Genomic DNA, 27,801 nt, shown 5'->3' on the forward strand with positions numbered 1-27,801 from the left:
ACTGCCCGGCTTCATTATTGCTTGGCAATGAATTGCCATCTCCTGCCTTACCGGTTTTCCTTAGAACAGTGATTCAGAAATTTGAGCCTGTGTTTCCTGAACTGTCATTCCAAAGACCCCAAATAAATTCCTTTGACTTTCACAGTCTCTGTTTGAATCAATGAACAGTTCCCAGGTAATCTCTTCCCCTATTAACCCCCAGATCCTCACCTATCCAGAAAGTTTTGTCAACTAGATTCTGTGTCCTTTCTTTTCATTTTTTTTTTCTGGACAGAGGAGTAGATCAAGGTCCATTCAAAATAGTTCCAAAGCCTGGAGATGTAGCTCAGTGTAGAGAGCTTGCCCAGGTTTGGTCCCCACCAGAGCTAAAAAGAGAGGCAAAGGCATATGGTACTCACAGGGAGCCCCAGGGACTTATGGGACTAAGACAGGATTACATGAGCTAGGAGTTTGAGCCCAGCCTGGGTGATATGAACCCCATCGTAGAAGACAGAGAAAACCCAGAAACAAGCAGAAAAGACAGAGAAGCAGAAGAGAAGGGCACCTGGCTTTTCCTTTAGGACAGGGACCAGTCAGTTGTCACAAGCTCCTGCCTGGGAAGGAAGGCAATGCTTTATTCCTCTCTCAGGAAAGTCTCTCTACCCTCAAGGACCACAGGACCGTCTGCCCTAGTTTGCTTCCTATTGCTGTGATGAACACCACCACCAAAAGCAGCTTGGGGAAGAAAGCGTTTATTATACTGGCTTAGTTAGGGTTTCTATTCCTGCACAAACATCATGACCACGAAGCAAGTTGGGGAGGAAAGGATTTATTCAACTTACACTTCCACATTGCTGTTCATCACCAAAGGAATTCAGGACTGGAACTCAAGCAGGTCAGGAAGCAGGAGCTGATGCAGAGGCCATGGAGGGATGTTACTTACTGCCTTGCTTCCCCTGGCTTGCTTAGTTTGCTTTCTTATAGAACCCAGGACCATCAGCCCAGGGATGGCACCACCCACAAGGGGCCCTCCCCTCTTGATCACTAATTGAGAAAATGCCTTACAGCTGGGTCTCATGGAGCCATTTCCTCAACGGAAGCTCCTTTCTCTGCGGTAACTCCAGCTTGTGTCAAGTTGACACACAGAATCAGCCAGTACAAATACTTACAGGTTAGAGTCCATCATAGAGTGAAGTCAGGGTTGGAGGTCAAGGCAGGAACCTGGGGGCAGGACCTGAGGAGGCCTAGGAGGAAGGCTGCTTAAGGGCTTGCTCCCCAAGACTTGCTCTGACTGCTTTTTTATGCAAAGTAGGAGCACCTGCCCAGGGGTGGCACTGTCCAGGGTGTACTGGGTTCTCCCGTAGCAATCATTAGTGAAGAAAATGCCTCCCTAGACATACCCACAGGCCAGTGTGATGCAGGAAATTCCTTAATTGAGTTTCCCTATTCCCAAGTGACTCAGTGTGTGCCAAACTGACAGAAGCTAAGAGGCACACCTTCCCAAGGTGAAGTGAAAGGAAGGGAACAGTCAGAGGAGAGAGATGAAAGTAGTTAGATAGAGAGATTAGAGACAGACAGACAGACAAACAAAAGGGACTGAGTGTGACCAGCTGGGGAGATGGCTCATCAGGTAAGGTGCTTGTGCAGGCACAGGGATCTGAGTTCAGATTCCCAGCACTCATATAAAGAGGAACGAGGCAGGCGGGACGGTATGCTTCTGTAACCCAAGTGTGGGGAGATAAAGACCCCCAGGGGCTTGGCGGCCACTCCAGAACAGCCAGTTGCAGGTTCATTGAGAGACCCTGTCTCAAAACAAACAACCAAACCAAACCGCAAGATTCATTTGAAGAATACATCTGGATGTCAGCTTCTAGTCTCCACATGTGTCTACTTGGGCAGACACGCCTGCATACATGTGTATACACAGATGTATTACATACACACACACACACACACACACACACACAGAGAGAGAGAGAGAGAGAGAGAGAGAGAGAGAGAGAGAGAGAGAGAAACTGAGTGGCAATAATGATATAAAGGGTTAAATAGTCATGCTACTGATTGGGAAAGCCATACATCTCCAGGTCTTGTTTCTTGTCAAACATCTCTGGGTTCACTCCTTTCCCAAGTCTTTAATAACTTGTTCTGTCCAGTCAGGGGGTAAGGGGGGGAGGTGCAGGGTGGATGGGGAGCTGGTGTGTGACTTAGTGAAAAAATGCCTGGGCTGGACCTATGAGAGCAAACAGATTTGCTCCCTAAGATTTATTTTATCTTTTTTTTTTTTCGTTTTTTTTGTTTGTTTGTTTGTTTTTCCAGACAGTGTTTCTCTGTGTAGCCCTGGCTGTCCTGGAACTCACGCTGTAGACCAGGCTGGCCTCGAACTCAGAAATCCACCTGCCTCTGCCTCCCAAGTGCTGGGATTAAAGGCGTGCATCACCAGTGCACGGTGATTTATTTTATCTTTAATTATGTGTATTGTTTGAGTGGGTTGTGTCTATGAGTGCAGGTGCCCAGGAAGGCCAGAAGAGGGCGCTGGATCCCCTGGAGCTGGAATAACAGGCAGTTGTGAGCTGCTGGGTATGGGTACTGGGCACAGAACTCTGGCCCTCTCTAAGAGCAGGCTGTGCTCTTAACCACCGAGCCCCCTTTCCAGCCCTGGGAGACACAGCTTTCACCATGGTATCCAAACATTAAACATAAATCACAGTGGATGGCCCTTAGATCAGTTAGATTACTTGTGCTATTTTGAGAATTTGAGACCTTCCCAAACACTTTATTGTCCTGCTAAGTCCTCATCACAACCTTGACAGGCAGGTTGTGATTATATCCATTTTGGAGATGAAAACCTTAATTCTCACTCAAAGTGAGTTCCCCAAGTCCACACAATTACTGAGTTTTCGAACGAAGATTCGAACCCAAGTCCATCTGGTTCCAGCGCCCCCTATGTGATTATGTCTGCAGTCGGCCCAGCACTTTTATATGTTGGAGGGCTGCTCGCTCTCTTTTTCTTTTCCTTACAGTGTTCCCAAGGCTCCATAAACCACAGGGTGCTGTCTGGCCCTGACTTCAGGGTCTGTGCTTGCCTGGAATAGCCAGGTGCCAGAATCCTGTTCACTGTGATTGGACAAAGACTGGCCAATCAGTTTCTCAGTGAAATCCTGGGTGCAGGAGAGGGTGGTCCTTCTCTGTCTTTGCTTCGGGAGTTTCCAGGACCTTGGGGTGAAGGAGATTCCTGAGCTTCTTCTTGGCTGTGCATAGTTGACTGAAGGAGACAGCGACCAACACAGACGAAAGAATGGAGGGGGGGAGCAGGGAGGGCAGCAACTTCCTCTGGCAGGCTAGCTTCTGCCCTTGAACTTTTCAAATTTATTTCAATGAGATTTTATTTATATGTGCATTTTTGTTTTAACCAGTTTCAGCTGGATTTCTGCCATGAGTTCCACAAAGAATTCTGACACGAGTCTATAATTTAAGAGTTATAAACAGAGGTTCGGAAAGGGAAGAGTACTTGGAATAGTGAAAGGAACTGAGGTAGAGTTGAGCCAGGGGGACAGCTGGTTCTCTGAGAGCCATGGGACAAGAATGAGAGTCCTGATAGTGACCAGTGGGGCTTTGTATAGATCTCCTCCCCGTGCTTCTATCTCTGGCTTCATTTTCTCCATCAGCTTCCTCCCCGTGAGTAAGAGTTTAAGAAATTTCGGAAAGGCGTGCCGGGGACAGAGCTCAGTTGGGAGAGTGCTTGCCTACCATGCGGACAACCTTGGGTTCCATCCCCAGCACTGAATAAACCAGTGTTTATAAACCAGTTCATTCTGATCCTCGGCTGGTAGCAGCAAGAGGATCAGGAGTTGAAGGTCACCCTTGGCTGCACAAGTTCAAGACTAGCCTGGGTTAGAAACCCTGTCACAAAACCAAAACCAAAAAAGTTCTGGAAGGACCCATGACTGACCCAGCCACGCCTATTCACATGCAACTGCAATTGCCCCATCTAGGGAGGGGGTAACTTGGGCTTCACTTCTGTGATTTTGGAGTCTCTGCTATAGAAGTGACACTTCACAGGAGAGAAGGACCAACAGAATGTCTACCACAAAAATGAATACATTCCTTACATTTTCTTTGTCAGCCACGGTGACAACCCTGCTGGGCTTCCCAGGGTTCCAGGTAGGGTCTGTCCCTGTATGTTCCGGAATGCTAGAACGATAGCCCAGGTGCTTGACAGGGTCCTATCATCAGTTTTATTCTGGTGAAACGGCATAGGTCAAGCATATGCTCTTTGCTTCCAGCCTTTCCTAACTTACTGAAGCCAGGCAGTCTACCTGGCCCACCAGCACCGAACAATCACCGCTCTTTCTAGGCTCCCAGTGACTAGGTGATGTCACGTGGTTAAGTTGTAGTCAATGAGATGCATGGCCTTGTGTGGGGCTTCAGGATAGGTGTGGGAAGGGTCCCTTTTGCCTTCATCTCCCTCCCCCACCCAGTCTCCTCCTCTTTCCTCTCTTCCCCTCTCCCTTTTTCCCTTCCTTCATCCCAACCCCCACCCTTCTTTCTTTCAACAGGTCTCATTTTGTAGCCCAGGCTGACCCTTTTTACAACTTCCTCTTCCTTCTGGACAATAGCATGGAGATAGGTCAGGAAGCATTGTGGATTGTGAGGTGGCCTTGGGGACGCAGACAGATGTTCACACGGAAGCAGGATAATGGCGCCTGGGGTTTGGGGAGGACTTGCCACCAGCTCTGGGTTGCCTTGGGACTTCTTTTATGCAAGAGACAGTATACTTCTATCTTCTGTAAGCTTGTGACTTGGATTTTCCCTTTATTCAAATCTTATCCCAGCCAATAAACCTACTTTCTTAATAGTCCCGATGGTGTGTGTGTATGTGTATATGTGTGTGTATGTGTGTGTATATGTATATGTGTGTGTATGTGTGTGTATGTGTGTGTGTATGTGTATATGTGTGTATGTGTGTGTATGTGTGTATGTGTGTATGTGTGTATGTGTGTATGTGTGTGTGTTGTGTTAATTTTTCCATAAACAGAGAAGGAAGCATTACCGAAGACCTGACAGCTGGCAGCTGATGTGTCAGTTAGACTCATGAATGTTTTGCCCTTTCTTACTGCACACTGGTGCTCACTGAGGTGATCTTCAATAGGTTGAAGACCTGCAAGATGAAGGACCCACTGAAGCTTGGTCTCAGCCTAAATAATGGTTCCTCTGAGGGAGGAACTGGCTTCGATCTCAAAAACCTGGTGTTTGAGTTTTCTGTCTGGGAACATACCACTTATGTAGCTGTCTGCAAAGTTTCTTGTTAACCAAGTGTCCTCATCGGGTGGAAGCCGCTCAGGGCTGGTTCTCATGTAGATGAGAACTTGCTGCCCCTCTGTGCCCATTGAGCTGATGGCACTGTCCTGGATGCCTCCCACTCCCGCCCCCACCCCATCCCTGCCCCCAGTGGAGGGATGACTCTTGTAAATATCATGGGTGATTGCTGTCATATGACTGTCACCTTCATTCCCACCAGGCTCAGCATGGGATTCAAACAACAGAAATCAAGCATTCTGAAACCAGAAGGAGGATGTATCATACTACACCCTACATGATTACAAAGTGTCAAAGAAGCCCGAGCCTTGGGCCGGCTTAACTCACATGGGCATTATGAGGCCGGCTTCTTTACAGCTTTCTACAAGTTGGTTCTTTTTGGCTGCAGAATGGCTATTAAGTCTCGGGGGCTAGTGCTCAGGTTGCAAGCGTCTGTGAAGGATGACTTCAAACTCCTTGACTGCACCTGGGTGCGGGTGATAGCAGCAGCAGGAACCTGATGGCTGCAGAGACTGCAGATCTGGAAGAGCAGCTGACAGGATGGGGAGAAGGATGCTGATGGCCAACACAGTCCTGTATTAGAAAGAGCCTAGTTTTCACGTCACTGTGGGTGTGGTCCCTGCTGTTCCTCATTAGTATCTGCGACCATCTGTGCTGGCAGGTGCTTCCTGCTTTGTTATGCCTTTGTGTCTGGCTGACTACTTTGTTTCCATCCTGGCTCCTAGAATTTTTATCTCTAGTAAATGGACCACTTAAAGAACGGCAAACATTTCATGACATGGGTATCAATCTAGTAAAAACTCAGTGCGGGGCGTTGGACAGGTGGAAATGAATTTTTCTGCTAAAGGAAGTAGGGCCTAAAAAGTACTTGACCGTGATCACTACAGTCCTTTCCCTCGTGCAGTTGCTCCGGTGGGACAGGGAGTTCGCAGGCTGCTTCTCTCTTACCTGATGGTGACTTGTGTGCTGTTGCTTTGTGGACTAAGACATCATGGGGTCCTTTAAAAGTGTATTGGGACGGGCAAGCATTAGATAAACAAGCCTCGAAGGCAAAAAGCAAAGGAGAGTGAGCAGTGAAAGCAAAGGAGAGTGAGCAGTGCTTCCCTCTGCGCGGTTAGTGGAGTGTGCACTGACCCTGGGAACAATCTAACTCCACTTCTGGACACCGCCTCGCTACGGAAGTAGTCCTTTGCTCCATCCACCTTGCTGGTGATGACAGACACTTGCATGTAGTATCTTAGTGTCATCTGGTATAGGTGGGTGCTCAGCTGTTGCCCTTAGCTGTTGCAAGGCTGACTGCATTTTTACTTTTTATTATTTCCTTTAAAATACTAAACTGATGAATCTTGCTCTTTTGCACAGTGGATGGAGGCTCTGGACAATTACTTTAGCTAGAATGGTCTGTAGCTACCAGAAGCTGCTTCTGGTTTCTGCTTCCTGGGTCTGCTTGAAAGACTGGCTTCACGAATACAGAGACAAAGTTTACAACTTAATTTAAAAAATTTATTTATTTATTTATTTAGAGACAGGATCTCGCCATGTAGCCCTGGCTGGCTCAAACTCATGGAGATTTGAAATACAATCCCCAATACAGTCTTTGGAAGTTCGACTTTCAAAAGTCCTTCAGGACTTGCTAACTTGAAGTGATACAAAGGGAACTGGACCTTGGTCCAAAGTGGTCAGATTCACCAGGAGGACAAGGGACCCGTGCTTCATAAAGATCGCTCCCTGTAACCTACACAGAACAGGGCGTGGGATTAACTTCCGCCCATGGCAGAAGGAGAGCGAGAGGAATGCATCTTCAGTAGCCTTTTCATCACATGGTAAACCTACCTTCCTGACACGGGGGCTCACTGTGAATTCAAGGCAAGCCTGCTTTACATAGGAAGTTCCAGCCCAGCATGGGCTACGGTGAGACCCTGTCTCAAAACAAAACAAAAAAACAGTTAAAGTATGCAAAACAAAACAACCTAAGACCTAATGGCAACAAAAGCGAGCTGCAAAATTCTCATTTCACCAGTGATACTGGTTGTATCTCAGTTGTCACAGGTTCCCCTACCCCCACCCCAGAGAGACGGTAATGGTAGTGTCTAAGTTTCTTGTCATTTCTCCAAAAACTGCAAGAACTGTATCGGAGAGTGAACTCTCAGTGGTGCTGGGCTTTGGGCAGCATAGATCCAGTTACTTTCCCCGAAAGCTTATTTAATCAAGTCTCAGTAAGCCAGATGTTTAGAGTATCCAAATCCATAGGCTCAAACCTCCAGGGGCCCAAAACGTGACGCATTTGTGATCAAGCTTTTAACTGATGCTGTGAAACCCATACTTTGTGATGTCCCTGCCCTTCAGTGTCCTGTCCTCTCTCACAATGCTGTAAGAACTGACACCCACTGTAGCGTTTGTTTCTTTAAATGTTTTCTATGACGCCTACCTCAATTTTACTTATTTTCTTGTAAACAAGTCTGTCTTCCTCTCTGGACTGTATGTGTGTACATGTTATACCGATGAACACCTTTGGCAGTTCTAACCATGTCTTCTATTTTGTTTTGTACAAAAGGGGACATTTTTAAAGGATAGAATCTTGGAAAGAAAGAAAAAGGTCTCCCGAGCTTCAGGCCTCTACAGTATGGGTTAAATATGTCCACATATTCTTTGATTCCTTGACACTTCCGTTCAAAGGTGGAGTCCAGCTACCCTCTATTTTGGCTTAGGCCTGGCTTGGTGTGTTACTACTGCAAACACAGCAGAGTGGGGGTGATGGTCTGCTACCTCAGAAAAGCCCTCAGCTTTCTCTTTCAGGACTTTTGTCCTGGGGGTGGGAAGATGCCTACCGTGTTGGGAAGGATTCACAGCTGTCCTTGAGGTGAGACACTGAGGCTCATGACCCACGGCTAGGGAAAGCTGGAGGCTACTGCTAACAGCCACTGAAATGTCCTGAAGTAGGGGTCAGATCAGTGCAGCCTGTTTGGATGCTGGCCCCTATGTTCCAGCTAAGCCTGCGGTGACAGGGACCCCTCACAAGGAGCTATGAACTAAAGATGTATACTCACGGCTGCTGCTGGTTGCCTACTGTAGGAAATACAGGAGTCAACCAATGTTTGTTGTTTCAAAGCCACTAACCTTTCAGATAAGTTGCCACACATCATGGGGCACCGATCCAGTCTCGCCTGGGAAGGAAATGCTGGGTTTCTAGAAGTTCTTCTGGAGATGCTTGTTCCTGGAAGCCTCCAGAAAACTCTCCCTTGTGTCTCACCTGCCTACAGAGGACCCCAGGCTCACTTTGAGGGGATGAGCTCCAGCCTGTACATTTCAGGAGTCGCTCCACAGCAGAGAGGCTGGCTGTGCGGTCTGAGATTTGAGCTAAGGTCAGGGTCAGGGCAGCTGCTAAGGGAAGAGTCTTCCATGTCATTTCAATCCAGACTCCCTCACTAGGCAGCAATATGAGGTAGCAGCAAACCAAGGAATTGGTTTTAAAAGCACACTTGGAAGGCCTGTCCCTTCTTCATCCTGGTACCCTCAGAGAGGACAATATGACTGCCTTTCTTTGTGAAGCTCATGCCACAGTTATTCCTGGTGATGTCACTGCAGGCTCAAGGCCATTAGTGATGCAAAACCAGCTCTCTGTAGCCCGGCTTTATCAGCAAGTCTGTGGCTGGCAGGACTGTGCTTGCTCCTTCAGGGAATGTGACAGCTGTTCACGAGAAGGGCGCATTTTCTGTGGAAAAAAAATGGCTGCTCTAAATTTGTTGGAAGTGATTCAACTGTTATCGGAATCTTGGGTCAAGTAGCTTTGTAAGGACAACTGTCACCCCCACATGCGACCCCTAGCCTGATAAACACAGGAGACGGGGTTAAGAGGTTACAGTTCTTTGTGCTGGTAAGCTTGCTGATCGCTCTGCAGAGATGGAATTTCCATACCGTTCAATTTACCTGCTTATCTTTTTCCTTTTTGTAATTTCCCAGACAGAGTCTCCCTACATAGTCCAGGATAGCCTCAAAGTCACTCTGCAGCCAAGGCTAACCCTGAACTTGTGATTCTTTGACCTCAGCTTCTCCAGTGCTGGGATAGAGGAGAGACCCAGCTCTATGACCAGAACAATTGACCCATTTAACCTGTACAACTCAGGGCTTTATTGTTTAAGGAGATTTAGTTATTTTCATTTTTCTGTGTGTGGATGTTTAGTCTGTGTGTATGTATGTATTCCATGTTTATGCATAGCTCCCTCAGAGGCCAGAAGATGGCGCTGCATCCCCTGGGACTGGAGTTACAGATCGTTGTGAGCTGTCATGTGAGCGTTCGAACTAGGGTTCTCTGGAAGAGCAGCCAGCACTCTTAACCACTGAGAGATCTCTCCAGACCCCTTATTGATTTTATTATACCTGAAGTTTTACAGCTATCAGGACCAGCAGTTGTAAACCATTTTTGTCTTTACTACTCTAAAACCCCCAATACTCTTTATGTATGACCTCCAGGTTATCCCAAGTCCTTAGCCTTAAGCAGTTATCAATATACTCTATTACATGTGTTTTAGCTGGTGTGTTTGTGTGTGTGTGTGTGTGTGTGTGTAGGCCAGAAGTCAGATGCCTTTCTCAATCATTCTCTAGTTTTAGTTTTTGAAACAGAGTCACTTACTGAACCTGGGCCTTGCCACTTTGACTCCACTGGCTGCCCTACCGTGTCCGTTTCCCTAGTGCTGAGATCGCTGGTTCCTGCGAACAGTTTCTTACAGGGTTGCTGGGGACTAGAACTCAGGTCTTCATGACTGTGTGGCAAGCAGCTTACCAACTGAGCTATCTCCCCAACCCCTATATGTGTTTTAATGGCTAGTTTGTCAGCAGATAAGAAAGAGAAGTCATTTTCTTCACTATAAAACAGGTCTAGTATAGATTCCCCCCCCCCCCATTTTAACCTTTAAATATTTTAAACTTAGACTCAACACTCTGCTTCCCAGGTTGTGTTTTGTTATGATAGGGCTGATGACCTAACCCCCCTCCCCGCCCTCCTTGAATTTGAATGAAACGTTCAGCTTTGAAGTCTTTGTAGTATTTCATCCATCCTCAGGTCTTCTAGGCCTCCACTACAGTGACTGGGTCAGAGTTGTTGTAGAGACGCGTTTTGCACTCTTGCAAAACTTTCAGGAAGGGCTGTTACTGGAGAAGTCAACGGAATAAATTTGTGAGTCCTGCCTCTCCGGCTTAGAGGGATGGGTCACGAGCTATCCACGGACTGCAAAGGATTAGTTTTTTTTTTTTTTAAGATTAGTTTTTCTCCCGATTGGTCTCTTTGGAGGCCAACAATGCTTAGGGCTAAGGCGGGGAAACTGTTTCAGGTGAGATCAGGTGGGAAGGTCTGAAACGTAGCCAGCCCGCAAAGACACACATCCCACCCAAACCCTTGCTTCCTTCCCGAGTCCCCTGATGGGTACACTTTTATCCGGTGGGCTTAGTTCTGTTCGTTTAACAACTCTCAGTAGTGACTGAGGGATGCATTCTGGGAAGGCAGAGGGGGCAGGATGTGTGGAGGAGCTGGTCTAGGCTTGAGGATGGGTCTGGGTTAGGTTTGGTGGGTGGAGGAGTTGAAAGCCTCGCGTGTGGGGGAGGAGCTGAGCCGAAAAGCTTGTGGTGGCTCCATCTGCCAAAGTCTGGGAGCCAGTATACAGCCTGACCATGGATCTTAGCTTAGTGGACACAGACTCCTTCTGAGTCAGCCATTCTGACCCGGATTTATTGGGTGAGAGATAATGAGGAATCCGGTTTTAAGGTGAAATTCCTTAGCTTCTTCAAATCTTCCCAAGGTCAGAGGAAATTAAAGTTTCCCCCTCCACCCCTGGCCTTGTCCTCCAACATCAACTGAAAATCTCAGCAGAAGTCAGCTGTGACTGGAGGCTAGCCTCACACAGGGACCTGGGGGAAATCTCTTGATTGGACCCTGTGACTCTGTGGGAAGCCAGAGACCTGATCCCTGCTTACTCTAGTGACCCATGATGGGTATCTGTTCCTTCCTACGTCTGCCTCATTTTTCTCATCTGTACAATGGGAGCTGAGAGAAATGAGCCTGTGACATCTGGTAACTCAGCCTGCAGCTTCTGGATTGCAGGGTGTGCCCTTATAATGCCAACTGCCCTTACTCACATCCCAGGTCTGCTTCTCAGCAGCATGGTCCCCACGGCCAAGTCCCCAGCCAGGAGCACCTTAGACCTGAATCCATACTGGGCCGCTAGTTAGCGTTGTGACTCTGGGCAAGTTGCCATTTTGGCTGAGCTGCGGCCTCCCCCTTTGTAACTCTGGCAAAGTTTCCGAACCTACCAGGTAAAGATGAAGAACCATGCAAAGTGCTTTGAACGTGGCAAGCGTCAAGATTATTCCACAGACACAGGTGAGGCCTACGAGTCTTGGCCAAGGCTGAGAAAGCCAAGTGCTCTTTCTAACATTCGATGTCATCCTCCCTAGGGCGTTGATCCCAGGGAGGTTAAGACAGAGCTCCTGGTTGCAGACATCTTGATTTCTGCTAGATGACTAGTCTGCTACGCACGAAAGCATGTTGAAAGGGCTTTGAAAGGAATCCAGGGCCAAGGGTCTGGAGGCCAAGGTACAAGAAGCCAGGGTACAAGAAACCTATGAGACAAGCTTCAGGCAGCCACAAACCTGGATCAGAGAGACTCATGTCCTACTTACTGCCACTTATCCTTTTTTTATCAGAGTCCCAGAGCCAGAGAGGTTAAGACAGAGCCCCAGATGCAAATTCATTCCCCAGTGAGTCACTGCCTTTGAGTGACCAAGGTTTCTCCTCCTCCTTGTCCTGAGCCCAACTTTACATGGTCACGGAATCACTGGAAGGAACTTTATATGAAGAAGGTGGTCTCCTCCTGCCTCCATAGGAGGCTCTCTGTCCCCTGACCAGCTCCAGCTTGACTCACCTGCTCCCCTCTCTCTCCCACCTGTCTTCCTCGGTTCCTTCTACAGTTTTCTGCCAGCCCTGAATTCTCTTATTTTGCTCAGAAGAAGGGCAGTGAGTTTCCTCCCTGAGAAGAGGCATGGGAATTCACAGCCCAGGATACCCAGCTGTTTTGATGAAAGCTGAGACTGTTAATTGGCCCAGGAAGTTGAGTCAGATGGCTGCCAACCTGAATCAGCAGGAATGCCATTCAGGCGTGATGGGCTGTTATCCTTGCTAGGACCCAATGTAATGAATTTCTGTCCCTTCCCTGACATATGCTAGTGACAACACAGGGCCATAGGAGCCCAGTGTCCTCCCACATTCAGACTCACGTTCCCTCTCCTCCCTGCCCCTCCCATCTTTTGAGATAGACTCTCATATAACCCAGGCTGACTTCAAATTCATGGCCAAGGATGTCTGTGAACCTCCATACCTGAAGCCTCCTGTATTTGTAAGAGGGGGTACGGGGGGGGGGACAGGGTCAAGATGGACTGCCCTCTTCCCACAGTGACAATCCACCTTCCTTCTCACAGTCCTAAGGAAGGCAAAGGCTGCACAAAAACTTAGCTTGGGTTTAACTCAATGAACTGGGGCTTTCTTTTTAAAGAAACCCTGTTTTTCATAAGAATATAATCTGTTAGACTACCCACAAATATTATTAGCCTTTTTCATGGAATAACATTCAATAACATGAAAGATAAACAAACTGACAAGAGCTAGGCATGGTGGAGCTCACCTTCAATCCCAGCACTAAGGAGGTGGAGGCAGGTGGCTCACTGTGAGTTTAAGGCCAGCTTGATCGACATAGAGAGTTCCAGGCTAGCCAGGGCTACCCCATGAGACCCTATTAAATCCATGTAAGGGTGTATGCAGCTCAGTGAGTTTTGACATATGCAGAAGCAGCTGAAGAAGAACACGCAGAGCTGGGTGTGGTATAACCTGCCATCTCAGCATTTGAGAGGAAGAGAAAGGAAGGTTGCCTAGGCTAGCCCACATAGTAAGATCCTGTTTTAAAAGCAAAAGAAGAAAGTATATTTTCTGGCACAGTGGTGAATGTATATAATCCAAAGTCTCAGGACACTGAGGCAGGGGGATCTTAAAAGCATAATGGAAATAATAATAACAGCACTTGGGGTTTGAGAGATGGTTCAGTGGTTAAGAGTACTGACTGCTCTTCCAGAGGACCCAGGTTCAAATCCCAGTATCCACATGGCAGCTCACAACTGTCTGTAAGTCCAAGGTTTGACACCCTCATACAGACATCATGCAGGCAAACCAGCAGTGCACATTAAATAAATCAATATATATATTGATTTCAATATTATATATATATATATATAATATCAATATGTATATCTATATATATATATATAGATAGATAGATAGATGGGTGGATGGATGGATGGATAGGTAGATAGATAGATAGATAGATGGGTGGGTGGGTGGATGGATGGATGGATGGATGGATGGATAGATAGATAGATGAAACAGTTTCAGAACATTTTCAAAGAACATGGAGTATGTTTTGTTTGTCAAGGAGGGGAAAAAAGCAGAATTTCAAGAATTAGGGAACTGTACAAGATCAGTTAATAATCAACCATGTGTAAATCCCAGGAACAGGAGAAAGATGTCTGCTGTCCTATAACTGGCCAGGTGGTCAGCTCCTCCTGACCTGTGATCTTAGGCTATCTCTCATCTTAGAGGATATTTGTCATCACCTAGGGGGGCAGCAGAAGGCCTTGCTCATGTAAAACCCACAGGGTATGGAGACAAACCCAACTGCTGCAGGGTCACAAGGGGCCGGGAGCTGAGGTCAGAACCCAAGCAGGGTGGGGGCCTAGCCATTAGCCAGGAGGTCTAATCCTCATTTTCTTCTCATGAAAGTGAAGATAGCAAGCTTTCCTTTTAAATGTGTCTGAAGGATAGTGGTCTTAGGGACCCACAGGGACCCACAGAGTAGGCACTGAAATCAGAGACCTGGAGCTGCCTGCCCATGTTTGCCTAACTCTACTACAGACCTTTCAGACAGAAAGTTGGGAAGTTCTTTCTCTGAATTTGGGAGGGGCTGTGTGGCCCAGCCCTCTGGAGGAGGAGGGGGGAGGTCTCAACGCTCTCTCTTAACCTTGAGCTTGGTTATAAATGTGGCTCTGGAGGTTTGGGGCAGAGACACTTGTGCATCAGGAAGCAGCAGTCGTGTGGACAGTATGCTGGCCAAAGGACTTCCCCTGCGCTCAGCGCTGGTCAAAGGCTGTCAACCTTTCCTGAGCCCTATGTGGCAGGGTCCAGTGCTGGCCACCGGAAAGGGAGCCAGTGTCTCCACTAACTGTCCTCGATCCTTCAATGAGATCCCTTCCCCTGGTGACAATGGTTGGCTAAACCTGTACCACTTCTGGAGGGAGAATGGCACACAAAGAATCCATTATCATCATATGCAGAATTTCCAAAAGTATGGCCCCATTTACAGGTAAGTTTGACAGTGGGTGGAGGCAGGTGCAGGGAGAGGCACAGGGCTCCGGGTTCCTGTCTGCCTTCTACTTTCATTTCTTCCAGACTGGGGCTGGGCCTGGGCCTGGAGCTGGGCCCGGGGCTGGGGCTGGGGCTGGGGCTGGGGCTGGGGCTGGGGCTGATTGGATAGTCCTCCCTCATTTCTGGCTCCAAGACTTTATAGCTTTCTACTGGTATGAGGGGTGTGAGCAAACAGTGCTCCCCTTGCTGACCACCTTTCTGTCACCCTAAAAGTCAAGTTTGCTGTCTCCATCTTCAGGGGGAGGAAATGAGGCACTGGTCACCTGACTGTCCCCAAGCCCCCACCTGGCTTCAGTGCCAGCCTCAGCTTCAGGCCCTTTGTGACTGGAAACTGACTCTTAACCCCTGAGCCTTGAAGTTTTACTTTAATGGAGGAAAAGGGTGCCATCTGACTTTTGGGGCAGGTGACTACTCTGAATTATAATTCAGCAAGGGCAGGGCTGACTAGTAACATGGGGGATTCAGGAATTCCCTGCAGGATGATAAGGCAGTGTGCCGTGGCTCCAAGCCCAACAGGACAAGATTCAGCATAGAATTGACATGATGATGAATGGAAGATTTGGGGTGGGAGTGGGGCTGGTCCTGGGTGTGCTGTGTGGTGCCGGATAGTGTCCTGCTGTCCTTCAGAATGAGTCACAATGGTCGTAGGTACCTGTGTCATGTTTGGCTCTTCAGCAGTTCCACAAGACAGATGTCACATCCATCTCCCATTTCATAGGTGAAACTGAGACTCAGTAAAAGGAAGGTTCCAGTCAGAAAGCTGTGTACCGGTTGTATAGAGAGGCCTGGCTGCCCAGGGTGTTCACGGTTGCCTCAGGTCCGACATCAGCCGCTCTTGTCTTTCCAGGGAAAAGCTGGGTAACATGGAGTCAGTTTACATCGTGGACCCCAAGGATGCAGCGGTGCTTTTCTCATGCGAGGGTCCCAACCCGGAGCGGTACCTCGTGCCCCCCTGGGTGGCCTATCACCAGTATTACCAGAGGCCCATTGGCGTCCTGTTTAAGTGAGTTCTGAGCAAGCCGTGTGTGTGTGTGTGTGTGTGTGTGTGTGTATAGGGTTCATGTGTGTATAGGGTGTGTGTGTGGGTGCGTGTGTGTGTGTGTATGTGTGTGTGTGTAGGGTGCGTGTGTGTGTGTATATGTGTGTGTGTGTAGGGTGCGTGTGTGTGTGTGTATATATGTGTGTGTGTGTAGGGTGCGTGCGTGTGTGTGTATGTGTGTAGGGTGCATGTGTGTGTGTGTAGGGTGCATGTGTGTGTGTAGGGTGTGTGTGTGTAGGGTGCATGTGTAGGGTGCTGGAGGGAAGTGGTGGGGAGAGGAGCAGGGGGAGGGAGTGGCTCTGTTCATCTTCCTGTCCTATAAGGTAAGTAGATGATGGTGACAATGGTGATGACAGAGAACTGTCCCACTGATTCCCAGGGGAATGTTCTTCATGAATAGTGAAGACTTTGCAAAGTTCTCACTAATTGCTTTAACCATGAAGTGCCACTTTATCAGGCACCTGCTAGGCACCAGGCCTTGTGCCAGGTGTTGGCAGTACGGTGATAAATAAGGGCCTGACAGCCTGAAGGAGCTGTGAGAACCACCACATCTGCCATTGAGATGTAGATGCTGCTTCCTACCAAACTGCTCATTGATAAATCAGATATAGTCACATATATATATATACATATATATATATATATATAATTTATACATAAATATATAATATATAAAAATGTATATAAAATCTATCTATCTATCTATCATGTTTTGAGACAAGATCTTTCTACATAGTCTACTAGAACTTTCTAGAAGTTGCTATGTAGACTAGGCTGGCCTCAAACAGACATCAGCCTGCCTCCACCTCCTTTAAAGGTTAAAGACATGTGCCACCACACCCAGCATCATGGAAAGTTTTAAATGTGACTAAATCAAGGGTTGGCTAGGCTCTGGAGCAACTGAAGCTCTCTGGAGCAACTGAAGCTCTCGTCCACTGTAGTGGGAACATAAACTAGGCCTCGATGTGAGCAGTGCTTGGATGTTAACTCCCAAGACTGACAATCACTGGCCATGATGACTGTGATTCAGATAGTGTTTCTCATTTTAGTGACATGTCACAAGGTATTATCTCTCAGGGAACAGGGTCATAGGCTAGAATGTTTCTTCTGGCTATAGAAACAAAACAAAACAAAACCAGGAAGCCTTCTAGATAGTTGAGGAGGATGGTAGATGGTGGATGAGAAAAGGCTCCATATACCCGTCACAATGTACAGACTTGGGTCCATGACAGAACTGTCCTGAAATGTAAAACTGAGCGGAGAAGGCAAGTACTCCAAAGTCTGACAGGCATTTAAAAAATCTGGAAACAATTGCACATTTTTTTTTTAGTGTCTTTTAGGAGAGATTCAGTAAAACCATACACAAAAAGGGGGAAAGGACTCGGGCTTGGGGGGCTCCCATGTGTGAGGGTGTGTATGGGGGAGCAGGCTAGGCTGAAACCATGAGTTTACAAACTTCTTTGCCTCCAGACTCTCAACTTTTCTTTACGAAGTTTTTATTCATATTATTTATGCGTATATGTCTGGGTAAGTATATGTCATGTGTCATACCGCTGCCTCTGGAGGCTAGGAGAGGGCACCAGGTCCCCTGCAGTTGTTAGACTTGCCCTATAAGGATGCTGGGAACTGAACTTGGTTTCTCTGTAAGAACAGTGAGCCTTCTTTCCAGCTCACAACATTCATAAACAAACGAACTCCCCAAATTACAAAAGGAGCATTGCAGCCGGTGGTGGTGGTGGTGGTGGTGCACACCTTTAATCCCAGCACTCGGGAGGCAGAGGCAGGTGGGTCTCTGAGTTCGAGGCCAGGCAGGGCAGGGAGGGAGTAGGAGAGGAGAACAAATGTTGGGAGGAGGGGAGCTGCTGTGGCTGCTGCTGCAGGCTCTGGAGCTAGAGCGCCTAGCGAGTTCATCTGTGCCAGGTGTGGCGTCTGTGACCAAGAGGTGGGACCTGTGTTTCTCTAGGAGTTCAGATGCCTGGAAGAAAGACCGAATCATCCTAAACCAAGAGGTGATGGCGCCTGAAGCCGTCAAGAACTTTGTGCCCCTGCTGGAAGGCGTAGCTCAGGACTTCATCAAAGTCTTGCACAGACGAATCAAGCAGCAAAATTCTGGAAACTTCTCAGGGGACATCAGTGATGACCTATTCCGCTTTGCCTTCGAGTGTAAGGATCTCGCACATGGCTGTCTAGAGCCTGGGGACAGGGAGCCAGCGTTCAACCTCTTACCTTGAGACCCAGGCCATGCACTTATGTGGATTGGTTTCTTGGACATACTCTGCACTGTCAGCCTCTCAGGGGGTAGTCAAGTAGCTCTCATCCGACATTCATGTTATGGGGGGTCCCCAAAACACAGGTGCTCCATACCACCGTCCTCCAAAAGCCAGAAAGAATGTGGCCTGGTCCTCCATGCCGCAAATCTAGAAGCAGACGTCTGACGTTGAGCAAGAAATAGGGGGCCTGCTCGGTTGATCGGAACTGAGTGTTGAAGGATACCTAGAAATTATCCAGACTGGGTCAGGCAGTTAGGTGGCATAGTCCAGGAACAGTGGATGTGTGTGGCTTAGCGGAAATCACGTGATGCCTGCAGAAGATCTGGGATACCCCGGACTTGGTATGAAACTGGCATTCAGATTTTTCCTGTGATAAGTGAGGAAACTTGAAGATTGTTGTAATCTCCTAGTTCCAGCCAGATTGAGTCCTGGGTGACTTGGAGACTTGCTATCTCAAGTGACGTAGTGACTTCAGTCAATAGCAAAGGGAAATCGCTCCTGGACACTTCCGTTCTGGCTCAGGTGGGGTCCATGCTTCCCATCAAAGCACCTGACTTGAAGCCAGAAGGGCAGTCTTCTTCTATCTCTTGGGGCTCAGGTTTCTTTGCTAGAGGAGGCTAAGGGTGAGTGAGAGCTCTTGTGTGTGGTGGGCATGGGTGGGGATGGTTCTGGGAGCTGAGGCTCTCAGAGAGCTAGGCTGGAAGAGGGGTCCTCAGCCTCAGTCTCTTACTGCAGCCATCACCAGTGTTGTATTTGGGGAGCGCCTGGGGATGTTGGAGGAGATCGTGGACCCCGAGTCCCAGCGGTTCATCAACGCCGTCTACCAGATGTTCCACACTAGTGTCCCCATGCTCAACCTGCCTCCAGACTTCTTTCGACTCTTCAGAACTAAGGTCTGGAAGGACCATGCAGCCGCCTGGGATGTGATTTTCAATAAAGGTGAGGACTCCTCTGGCAGGACTCAGGATGTGGTCTACCAAGCTGACAGAGTGCGTCCAGCTGGACGCCTGACCAAGGGCCGCCTCTGTTCCACAATTAGCCAATGGCCACTAATTTACCATGGGGGAAAATCTCTGGGAAGCAAGAATGTGTGTCGGGGCTGGAGGCTGACTACTGGAGTTGATTACTTTTTTCTTCTAGAGAAAGAGACTAAGGATGTTCATGGTATTCATGACTAGGGGCTAGAGAGATGGCTCAGCAGTGGACACTTACTGCTCTTACAGAGGACCTGGGTTTGCATTCTAGAACTCACATAGGGCAATCACAACTGCCTGTAACTCCAGCTCCAGGGGGATTTATGTACTCTTTTGGTCTCCACAGACACCTAGATTTACACACGTGCATGCAAATACACACACAATACATACATATACTTAATTTTTTAAAAAGTCCTTCTTTAAAAGGTGCTCAGTATCTATCGAGTTGAGGGCTAGTGTTTGAGCCCCATAGTTGTCTGTGCAACAGGAGGCCAGAGGGGAAGGCTAGGAGTTGTTGAGAGGGAAGACTGATAGAAAAAGCTGACTGGGGTGTGGTGGAATCTAATGTCACCTCAGCCTTAAGTACCTCTGTGACCTTGGGCCACCATCTCTACTCAGTTGGTAAAGCGCTTGCTTTGGACCTGTGAAGAGCTGTGTTCAGTTCCCAGAACTCAGATTAAGTCATAGTAGTGCTTTCTTGTAATCCCAGTGCTAGGAAGGCTGAGATATGTGTTTCTGGAGGTTACTGGCCAGCTACCCTGAACTACTTGATGAGTTCCAAGCCAAGGAGAGACCCCATCTGAAAGAAACAAGGTGAACGGTACCTGAGGAACAACAGTCGAGGTGGCATCTTATTGGTACCTCCTCCACGCACACACAGTGGGGATGATCAAGAAATAAGTGACAAGGGCTGGGGAACTGTCTCAGTTGTTAAGAGCACTGGTTGCTCTTCCAGAGGACCCTGGTTCAATTCCTAATCTACAGGGTAGCTCACAACTGTCTGTAACTCCAGTCCCAGGTAATCCGATACCCTCCTCTGGCCTTCATGGACATTGTACACACATGGTATACAGACATACCAAATAGAGGCTTAACAAAATGACTGCCTAGAAAGCAGGGGCTCTGGAATACTCAGGCCTTAGTGCCCCACCCCTGAAGACTGATGACCCTCCCACTGGCCTCAATCTGTTCTTCCTATTCCTTAGCTGATGAATACACCCAGAACTTCTTTTGGGACTTAAGGCAGAAGCAAGACTTCAGCAAGTACCCTGGTGTCCTTTATAGCCTCCTGGGAGGCAACAAGCTGCCCTTCAAGAACATCCAGGCCAACATTACAGAGATGCTGGCAGGAGGGGTGGACACGGTGAGTGCTGTGGGCCCAGAGTGAGCCTCCTTGGTCCCTATGTGCTCCCTTCCCCATCAGCTGTGTTGCCTGAAGCTGTTCAAGGTGAGAAGCTGGGCCTGGGTGATATGCTTCTCTCCCTTGGTGCTGGGCCTTAAACAGTGGTCTCCTAGAAGGGTGAGGCCAAAGTCCTGCCATGACCCTAACATTTTACCACCCATAGGGCAGGATGATTTATCTGAGACTGATTTATCTGTGAGAAAGAAGGAAATAACTCCAGTTCAGGTCCTGTATAGAATTTGGTTGTTTTTGAGATGGGGAACTTATGTAGCCCAGGGTGACTTTGAATTCACTATGTAGTCAAGGATGACCCAGAACTCCTGATTTTTCTGCCTCCACTCCCTGAATTTAGGAATTATAGAGGTGTTATTACCATGCTTGATTCTTTAAAAAGTTTGCTTTTATTTGTTTCTTATGTGTATGAGTGTTTTGCCTGCATATATTTTTGAGCACCATGTGAGTGCCTGGTACACGGGAGGACAGAATATGGCGTCAGGTCCCTTGGGACTGGCTTGACAGTTGTGAGCCACCGAATAGGGGCTAAGGCTATGTCTTTTTACCTGCTGAGCCATCTCTTCTGTCCCCCACCATGTTTGATTTTATACAGTGCTGGGAACAAACCCAAGGCTTCAATGCATTCAATGCTAGATAAACATTTTACCAAATAAGCTACATTTTCAGACCCTTTGTATATATTTTATTTGTTTGTTTGTTTTGTACAAGGTCTCACTTTGTTGTGTAAGTGGACCTGGAATTCACTCTATAGCTCAGGCTGGCCTTGAATTCACACCAACCTTCCTGCCTTGGGCTCCCAAATGCTTGAATCCTCAGCATCCTCAGGCCAGAGACAGGAAGCTGGTAGTCTCGAGAGCATAAACCACAATAAAAGATTAGTGGATCCGACAACAGACATTTATTTTTTTCACAGTTTGTAGCTGGAACCATTATTAAGGCGTGGGCAGGAGTGATTCACTCTGAGGTTTGAAGGTGGCCATCTTCCTCACATCTACACAGGGGCTTCTTTCTGTGTGTTGTACTCTCTCCTTCTTAGGGCATGATTACTGGGCTAGAGCTCACCAGCGTCCCTTTCATCCCATAGTCTCCTTAAAGGGCACACCAAATGCAGACATGTCATGAGATATTAAGAGTTGGGATAGCCAGACCATGGTGGCACATGCCTTTAATCCAAGCATTCAGGAGGCAGAGGTAGGCAGTTCTTTGTTAAGTTCAAGACCAGCCTGGTCTACAGAGTGAGTTCCGGGACAGCTGGGGATACACAGAGAAACCCTGTCTCAAAAATCAAAACCAAAAAAAAGGAAGAGGAGGAGGAGCAGGAGGAGGAGGAGGAGAGAAGAAAAGAAGAGGAGGACAAGAAGAAAAAGAGTTAGGATGAAGACATGTGGCTGGTGGCAGGTATTAACAAGTCTGTCACATGTCGCAGTGCTAGATGGCAGAGGTTTGCACAGCTACTGACTAGTAGTTTCTAAAGCAGAGTATTGCTTGTGGTGTCAGTCATGAGATTCCTTTCAGGCAGGCAGTTTGTTTTGATTCCAACTGTGGTAATTGGGGTGGGGCAACCCCATCATGAGGTGATCCGCTTGTCAGATTCTGTTCTTGGAATCTCAGCACCATCTAAGTTCCTCTTATCTTGGTGTCTTCAGCTTCAGAAGAGAAGAGATAGCATAGGCCAACTAATCAACCTTGTGCACCAGCTTTTACAGATGTCCTTTAAAGTGATCAGATGATGTTTTTGAACAGAGTTGAGCAAGAATCTGAATCAGAGTTGAAGGTTGTAGAAAGCCAGTGTTGTGGATGTAGACAGTGTGGCTAGGTACTGGGTGGGTTCTCTGGCCTGCTTTCCTGACAAGAAACCAAACTTTTATTTTATGTTTTCTTGCCCATTGGGCAACGGATGAGTCTGTGCTTTTAATAAAGGCGGACATGAAGGCCCTGTGACACTGTGAGGTATCATCTTTTTAGATGAAACAGTGGTACAGAGAGGTTAAGTAACTTGACTGAGGCACACAGCTAGTAGAGTGGAATGGACTATCTTGATTAACAACTATCTCTAGGTGTCTACTCTGTAAACACTTGGAGGCTCTGAGACAAACACGCACGTGATCTGTTTTCAAGGAGTCTGTATTTGTTTTCTGGGTAGTAAAGGAATGGTTTTTAGGAGGAAATGCCTTGGGGAAGATTCCCAGTATCTGCAGCCCTGCTTAGCTAGGGCACTGGGCATGTGTTGAAGAGGCCGTAGGAGAGACGCTAGGGTGGTGTCTATGGAGGTGTCTGTGGAGCCTCTGCACGTCATCTGGAGACTCTGAGGAGCCAGGACTTTAAGCCAAGGAGTAACTTGAGCTTTTCTTTTTAAACTTTCGTCTCTGCCAGGAAGAAAGAGGTGTTTATGTTTAACATATTTCTTTTGGACAGAAATATGATCCTTGGTTAACATGTCTGCAATCCCTGTCTCTCATCCCGGGACAAAAGGTGTTCCAGGCTGGGGCCTCATATAGGCGTCCTCTGCTAACTTGTTTGAGTCACTGTGGGACTTGAATGGAGCCAGTGGTGGATGACAGCAGCCTTTGGCTCGTGTTGACACCACGTCATCAATCCCAGTACATCTTTTGCACCAACTTTAGTAGCAAAGATGGAGAACAGATCCGTGGTCTGGTTTCAGGCTGGTTGAATCGTCCTTTCAGGTCTGCTGCTGGTGTGAACGCTAAGGTTTAGACTGCTGTAGGTGAGCTATCCTGAGACCTCTGTAGACCAGGCTGGCCTTGAACTTGGAAATCCACCAGCCTCTGACTCCCAAGTGCCACTATGCCCAGTGACGTGGACTTGAGTGTGCAAGCCTTACAGAGATGTATATACATGTGGTTTCTGGAAGACTCTGGAGCCCTCCAGAAGAGCACACTCCATTTGTTAGGAGATGAATGAGAGCTGATGACACTCATGGTGAAATCCTGCTCTGAATATCCCTTCCTGAGCATGAGCTATTTTTTTGAGGCAGTATAATCAGGTAGCCCAGGCTAGCCTTGAAAGATGATCTTGAACTTCTGAATCCTCCTGCCTCCCAAATACACCAACACACTCCGAGTATATGGTGCTGGGGATTGAGGTGAGGGCCTTTTGCTTGTTAGGCAAGCACTGCCCTGGTTGATTACATCACAAGGTCCCTACTTGGACACCAAGAAAACCTTTTGGAGCGTTGGCCTTTCGAAGATTTGCAAATGGTCTTGGATGTGGAGGTTGAGAGTGGTGTGGGTCATGGTGAGGTGACTTGAAGTGACAGGCCTTCTTGACCTTCACAATCCATGTTCCTACCAGACCTCCATGACCCTGCAGTGGAACCTTTATGAGATGGCACACAACTTGAAGATGCAGGAGATGCTGCGGGCTGAAGTCCTGGCTGCCAGGCAACAGGCCCAGGGAGACATGGCCAAGATGGTGCAGTTGGTCCCACTCGTCAAAGCCAGCATCAAGGAGACACTGAGGCAAGTCCAGGATGTCCATGCCCAACCCCTGGAGAAGGGTTTCAAGGATGGGCTAATGGAGAAGATTAGAATCAGGAAGGGAGATATTTGGAAGAGACAAGCAGGGCTGAGAAGATAAATCTAGAAGCAAAACTCTGCTTTAGTTCCCCCTGGGGTGCTGTAGTGGGTGTGTGTGTGTGAAATTCCAGGCTGGTGTGGGAGTCAGGGTGGAGGATATAGCCTGAGTCCAGGATCTGGGACTAGCTATCTCTGAGGGTTCTCTTTCTGCAGACTCCACCCCATCTCCGTGACCTTGCAGAGGTATATTGTGAATGACCTGGTGCTTCGTAATTACAAGATTCCAGCCAAGGTAGGACTCAGGAGCTCTGCCAGTCAGATGGAGGAGAGGGAGGAGCAGGCTTCAGTTCCGGGCAGATGGTGGTGATGGGGGCTTCTATCTAAGCCTTTCTTCCTGATGCTAGGCCATTGGTAGAATACCGAGTTATAACAGTCTAGTTTGTGTGAAGGTAGTGGTGGGGGCATGGTGGGTAGTGGATACTGGAGTCCAGGGGTAGGAGACTAACATGACTGGTCTTTCTGGGTTGCGGGTGAGATAGGAGTGGAGAAAACCATATGTGTTATTCCTAATGTTGTGTCTTCTGCCTTCATCAGGGCTCACAGAGCCTGAGGAAGCTGAGATTAGGGTCGTACCCAGGACTTTGGGGAACTGGAATTGCTTAAGCCTTGTTACCTTGCTCCTAGACTTTGGTGCAGGTGGCTAGCTATGCCATGGGTCGAGAACCCAGCTTCTTTCCCAATCCAAAGAAGTTTGACCCAACTCGCTGGCTGGAAAAAAACCAAAATGGCACCCACTTCCGGTCCTTGGGCTTTGGCTGGGGTGTCCGACAGTGTCTGGGCCGGCGGATTGCAGAGCTGGAGATGACCATTTTTCTCATCAATGTGAGTAGGGCTCTGGCTCTGGGACATGTCAGCACCCTGGGATTTCACTGACCCCAATGAAGTCACTAACCCTCCTCTGTCAGAATCCAGGGACTGTGCAGGGCCGAGGTTCATTAGTCTCCCACAAGTCTCAGCTGCTTCCTCCTTTGGGCTAACCCACTTACTACCCATTGACATCTATCTCCCAACTCAGGTGAGGTGGAGAGGTTGCTACAGACTAGTTAAGGTCAAAGGCTAAATCCATGAAACAGCATGCAGGGCCCATTTAGACACAGTGAGAGGTTGACTAATATGTTCTTTAGATCATTCTCAGCAGATTGACCCTGTGCCTACAGACATTATGTGTGTATGACCCAGGAGAGACAAATCCTCCTTCCTGCCTCTTTCTTCTTCAGGTGCTGGAGAACTTCAGAATTGAAGTCCAAAGTCTCCGTGAGGTGGGGACCAAGTTCAACCTCATCTTGATGCCTGAGAAGCCCATCTTCTTCAACTTCCAGCCTCTCAAGCAGGACCTGGACCCAACCATGACCAGAAAGAGTAACACTGTATGAACTACAGGCTGGAGTCACAAGGGGAGATGGGTCACTGGGTCATTTGAGGGTGGTTGTCTCTGTATCTCCAGAAACAGCACTCTGTGATTACCTGCCCAGGTTAGCTGGACCCTCTTCTCCCTCATCCTGTCCCCCTCTTTACTTACCTAGGAAGTTAATAAAGACATGAACGCTGAGAAGTATTTGTATCTTGTCAGTCTACTAAGCCATTCATTGTCCTCAGGGAGATGCATCCTGATCCCTGGTCCACAGTGGGATGAGGGGCATGTGGGGAGATAAGGAGCAGTTACCCAGCCCAACCTTGAACCCCCATCCCCAGCAGTTCAGGAGCTAGCGGAATCTACTCTAAGACCCAGGGAGCTCTGCTGTGAGGACAGGGTGGCCTGAGGGATGTGGGTAATCCCTATCCTGGGTGGAACTACAGGGAAGGTAAGGCTGGTGTGGGGTTCTGCTTGGCTGGCTGCAGCAGGCGCTCCTTATGGCATTGTAAGGACTTCTTCCTGAGGTTCCTCTGTGTTGACCATGGCTATGGCTGAGGCCTGTGGTGAAGCATCATGCGGGGAAGAGGCTGATGTGAGGAAACAGAGCCTGAAGACAGAAGGCCAAAAGGCTCCCTGCCCTCTGCCGGCCCTTCCAGTGGACATGCTACAGGGGCTGTAATCTAAGAAAGCAGGATAGTGTCTAGACTAGAATTTGGTTTTATATGACACCCGTCCCAGTCAGGTCTATTATATCCCTCTGCTTCTAGTTCTATAGCCTAGCTGTGAGCCGGTGCCAGAACCTGGCTGGCTCCTGTCTACCTAAGTCCAAGTCCTGTAAATAGGTGTGAAGACTAGGCCAGCTCAGAACAGCAGCGAAGCTAGCTTGGTCCTTGCTGGCTAGGCCGCAGGTTCTGGGTTTACTCTTGAGGCTTTTTCTTCTCCCTTAGTCTATGACATTCCTCCTGTGTCTGTCTGTCTGTCTGTCTGTCTGCCTGCCTCCCCCCTCTCTGTCCTCTATGCTGTATTTCCTCTCAAAGATGACTCAGAACTGTCAGTGCTGGAAAGAGCCTCCTTGCTAGACAGACAGCTCTGCATGGGGTAGATGAAGAATCTGGAGTTCAGAGAGATCTCCAGTTAGTTAGAGTCACCCAGAATGCTCATGCCTCAGAACCCAGACCAGCTGGAGCCCGAGCCCTGATGACTTCCTTATACACATATCACCTGTTCTGCCAGCCATGATGGGATATTTGAATGGTGTCATAGAAAAGCTTCAAGCCTTTTTGTTCCCGGGTAACTCTGAAGACCTAAGCATGCATAAAAGGATTTCAGACATGAAAGGTATTGGGGGCATAGGGGAAACATGGCCTCTCTTTTGTCTTGCACAGAACTTGCCTTCAGGTACCTTATTTCTAGTCTCCATGGTCCCTAGCCTCAGAACTCTCCAGGGATCATCCTAGCTTTCGCTTTCCAGGTCAGGCAGCAGGTACCAGGCAGCCTCAGAGAACCCAGGACCCCAGCTGGATGTGAAAAGAGCAGCCGGCCCACTGCCAATTGCTTACTCCACAAGAGAGACAAGTGCTTATTGACTTACAGCTTTTACTAAAGACAGCTTTGGGGGCGGGTGAGTCCCCAGCACATGGCAAAGGAGGTCTGTTCCACTCTCAGGTCTTCTGGGGGTTAGAACTCTCAATCTGGGAGTTTGAGGGTCTGTTGAGCTTCATATCTGAGCTGGGCAGTGAGGGTTCCAGTTTGGAGGGCTGCAGGGGATCCTTAGCTGCTCCAGAATTCTGTGACATACAAGTGGGACAGATGAGTACATCCTCATTCCAAGGGTACATTACCTCAGGGCATGTCACCTGGCAAGTCAGGCTTCTGAGACTCTAAAACCCAGTAGGCTGTGACTTCTGGGTAACATTGGAGCCCATTTCACCACCGAAGGTGATGACCAATATCTCTGGGTCCCTAGTGCTAATGAGTTTGCAGAGTTAGTCCTATGTTCCCTGGAAGCCCTTCAAGTTCTGTCTAGTATTTGTAGAGCCTTGGCTGCAAGCAAAGTGCTGACAGTGAAGGGTAGAAAAATCGGGATCTTTTGTTGTAGGGTGTGAAGTCCCAGGACTGGCCCTCAGGTGGAGAGCAGTGAGTATCTATGGGTAGCTATTTGTTCCTGGAAGAAGGCAATGTGAACCTATTCCTAGGACTGATGTCACCTGAGAAGGCAGCTAAATATGCCTTTAATCCCAGCGTTTAGGAGGCAGAGGCAGGCAAACTATGAGTTGGTCTACAAAGTGAGTTCTAGGGCAGCCAGGGCTGTTGAGAAACCCTGCCTTGAAAAGCAGAGAGAAAAAGAGAGAGAGAGAGAGAGAGAGAGAGAGAGAGAGAGAGAGAGAGAGAGA

The 27,801-nt window shown here is 48.2% G+C and overlaps 2 protein-coding genes and 1 pseudogene across 6 annotated transcripts in view; 2 read left to right on the forward strand and 1 right to left on the reverse strand.

Moving 5' to 3' along the window:
• LOC114626922 (cholesterol side-chain cleavage enzyme, mitochondrial) overlaps positions 1–25,606 on the forward strand; it is a 28,014-nt gene extending 2,408 nt beyond the window's left edge. The window contains exons 1-9 of one of the 2 annotated variants that reach the window (XM_028774536.1): positions 14,398–14,693; positions 15,603–15,758; positions 17,758–17,957; positions 18,800–19,003; positions 20,247–20,404; positions 23,771–23,937; positions 24,208–24,286; positions 24,679–24,876; positions 25,272–25,606. In XM_028774536.1, coding sequence (XP_028630369.1) covers positions 14,434–14,693; positions 15,603–15,758; positions 17,758–17,957; positions 18,800–19,003; positions 20,247–20,404; positions 23,771–23,937; positions 24,208–24,286; positions 24,679–24,876; positions 25,272–25,427 — 1,578 coding nt within the window. In that variant the 5' untranslated portion in view covers positions 14,398–14,433 and the 3' untranslated portion in view covers positions 25,428–25,606. Of the gene's footprint in view, positions 1–14,397; positions 14,694–15,602; positions 15,759–17,757; positions 17,958–18,799; positions 19,004–20,246; positions 20,405–23,770; positions 23,938–24,207; positions 24,287–24,678; positions 24,877–25,271 lie in introns of those variants that run through there. The other variant, XM_028774535.1, reaches the window with a different exon arrangement.
• LOC114626866 lies at positions 5,756–6,300 on the forward strand (annotated as a pseudogene).
• A 1,379-nt stretch (positions 25,607–26,985) lies between the features above and the next one.
• Positions 26,986–27,801, reverse strand: part of Ccdc33 (coiled-coil domain containing 33) — a 100,347-nt gene continuing 99,531 nt past the window's right edge. For 2 of the 4 annotated variants that reach the window (XM_028774541.1, XM_028774543.1), the window contains one exon: positions 26,994–27,195. In XM_028774541.1, coding sequence (XP_028630374.1) covers positions 27,070–27,195 — 126 coding nt within the window. In that variant the 3' untranslated portion in view covers positions 26,994–27,069. Of the gene's footprint in view, positions 27,466–27,801 lie in introns of all 4 variants that reach the window. The other 2 variants (XM_028774544.1, XM_028774542.1) reach the window with 2 other exon arrangements.

This window comes from Grammomys surdaster, unplaced genomic scaffold (genome assembly GCF_004785775.1).
Source record: "Grammomys surdaster isolate TR1022 unplaced genomic scaffold, NIH_TR_1.0 241, whole genome shotgun sequence".
Classification (NCBI taxonomy): domain Eukaryota; kingdom Metazoa; phylum Chordata; class Mammalia; order Rodentia; family Muridae; genus Grammomys; species Grammomys surdaster.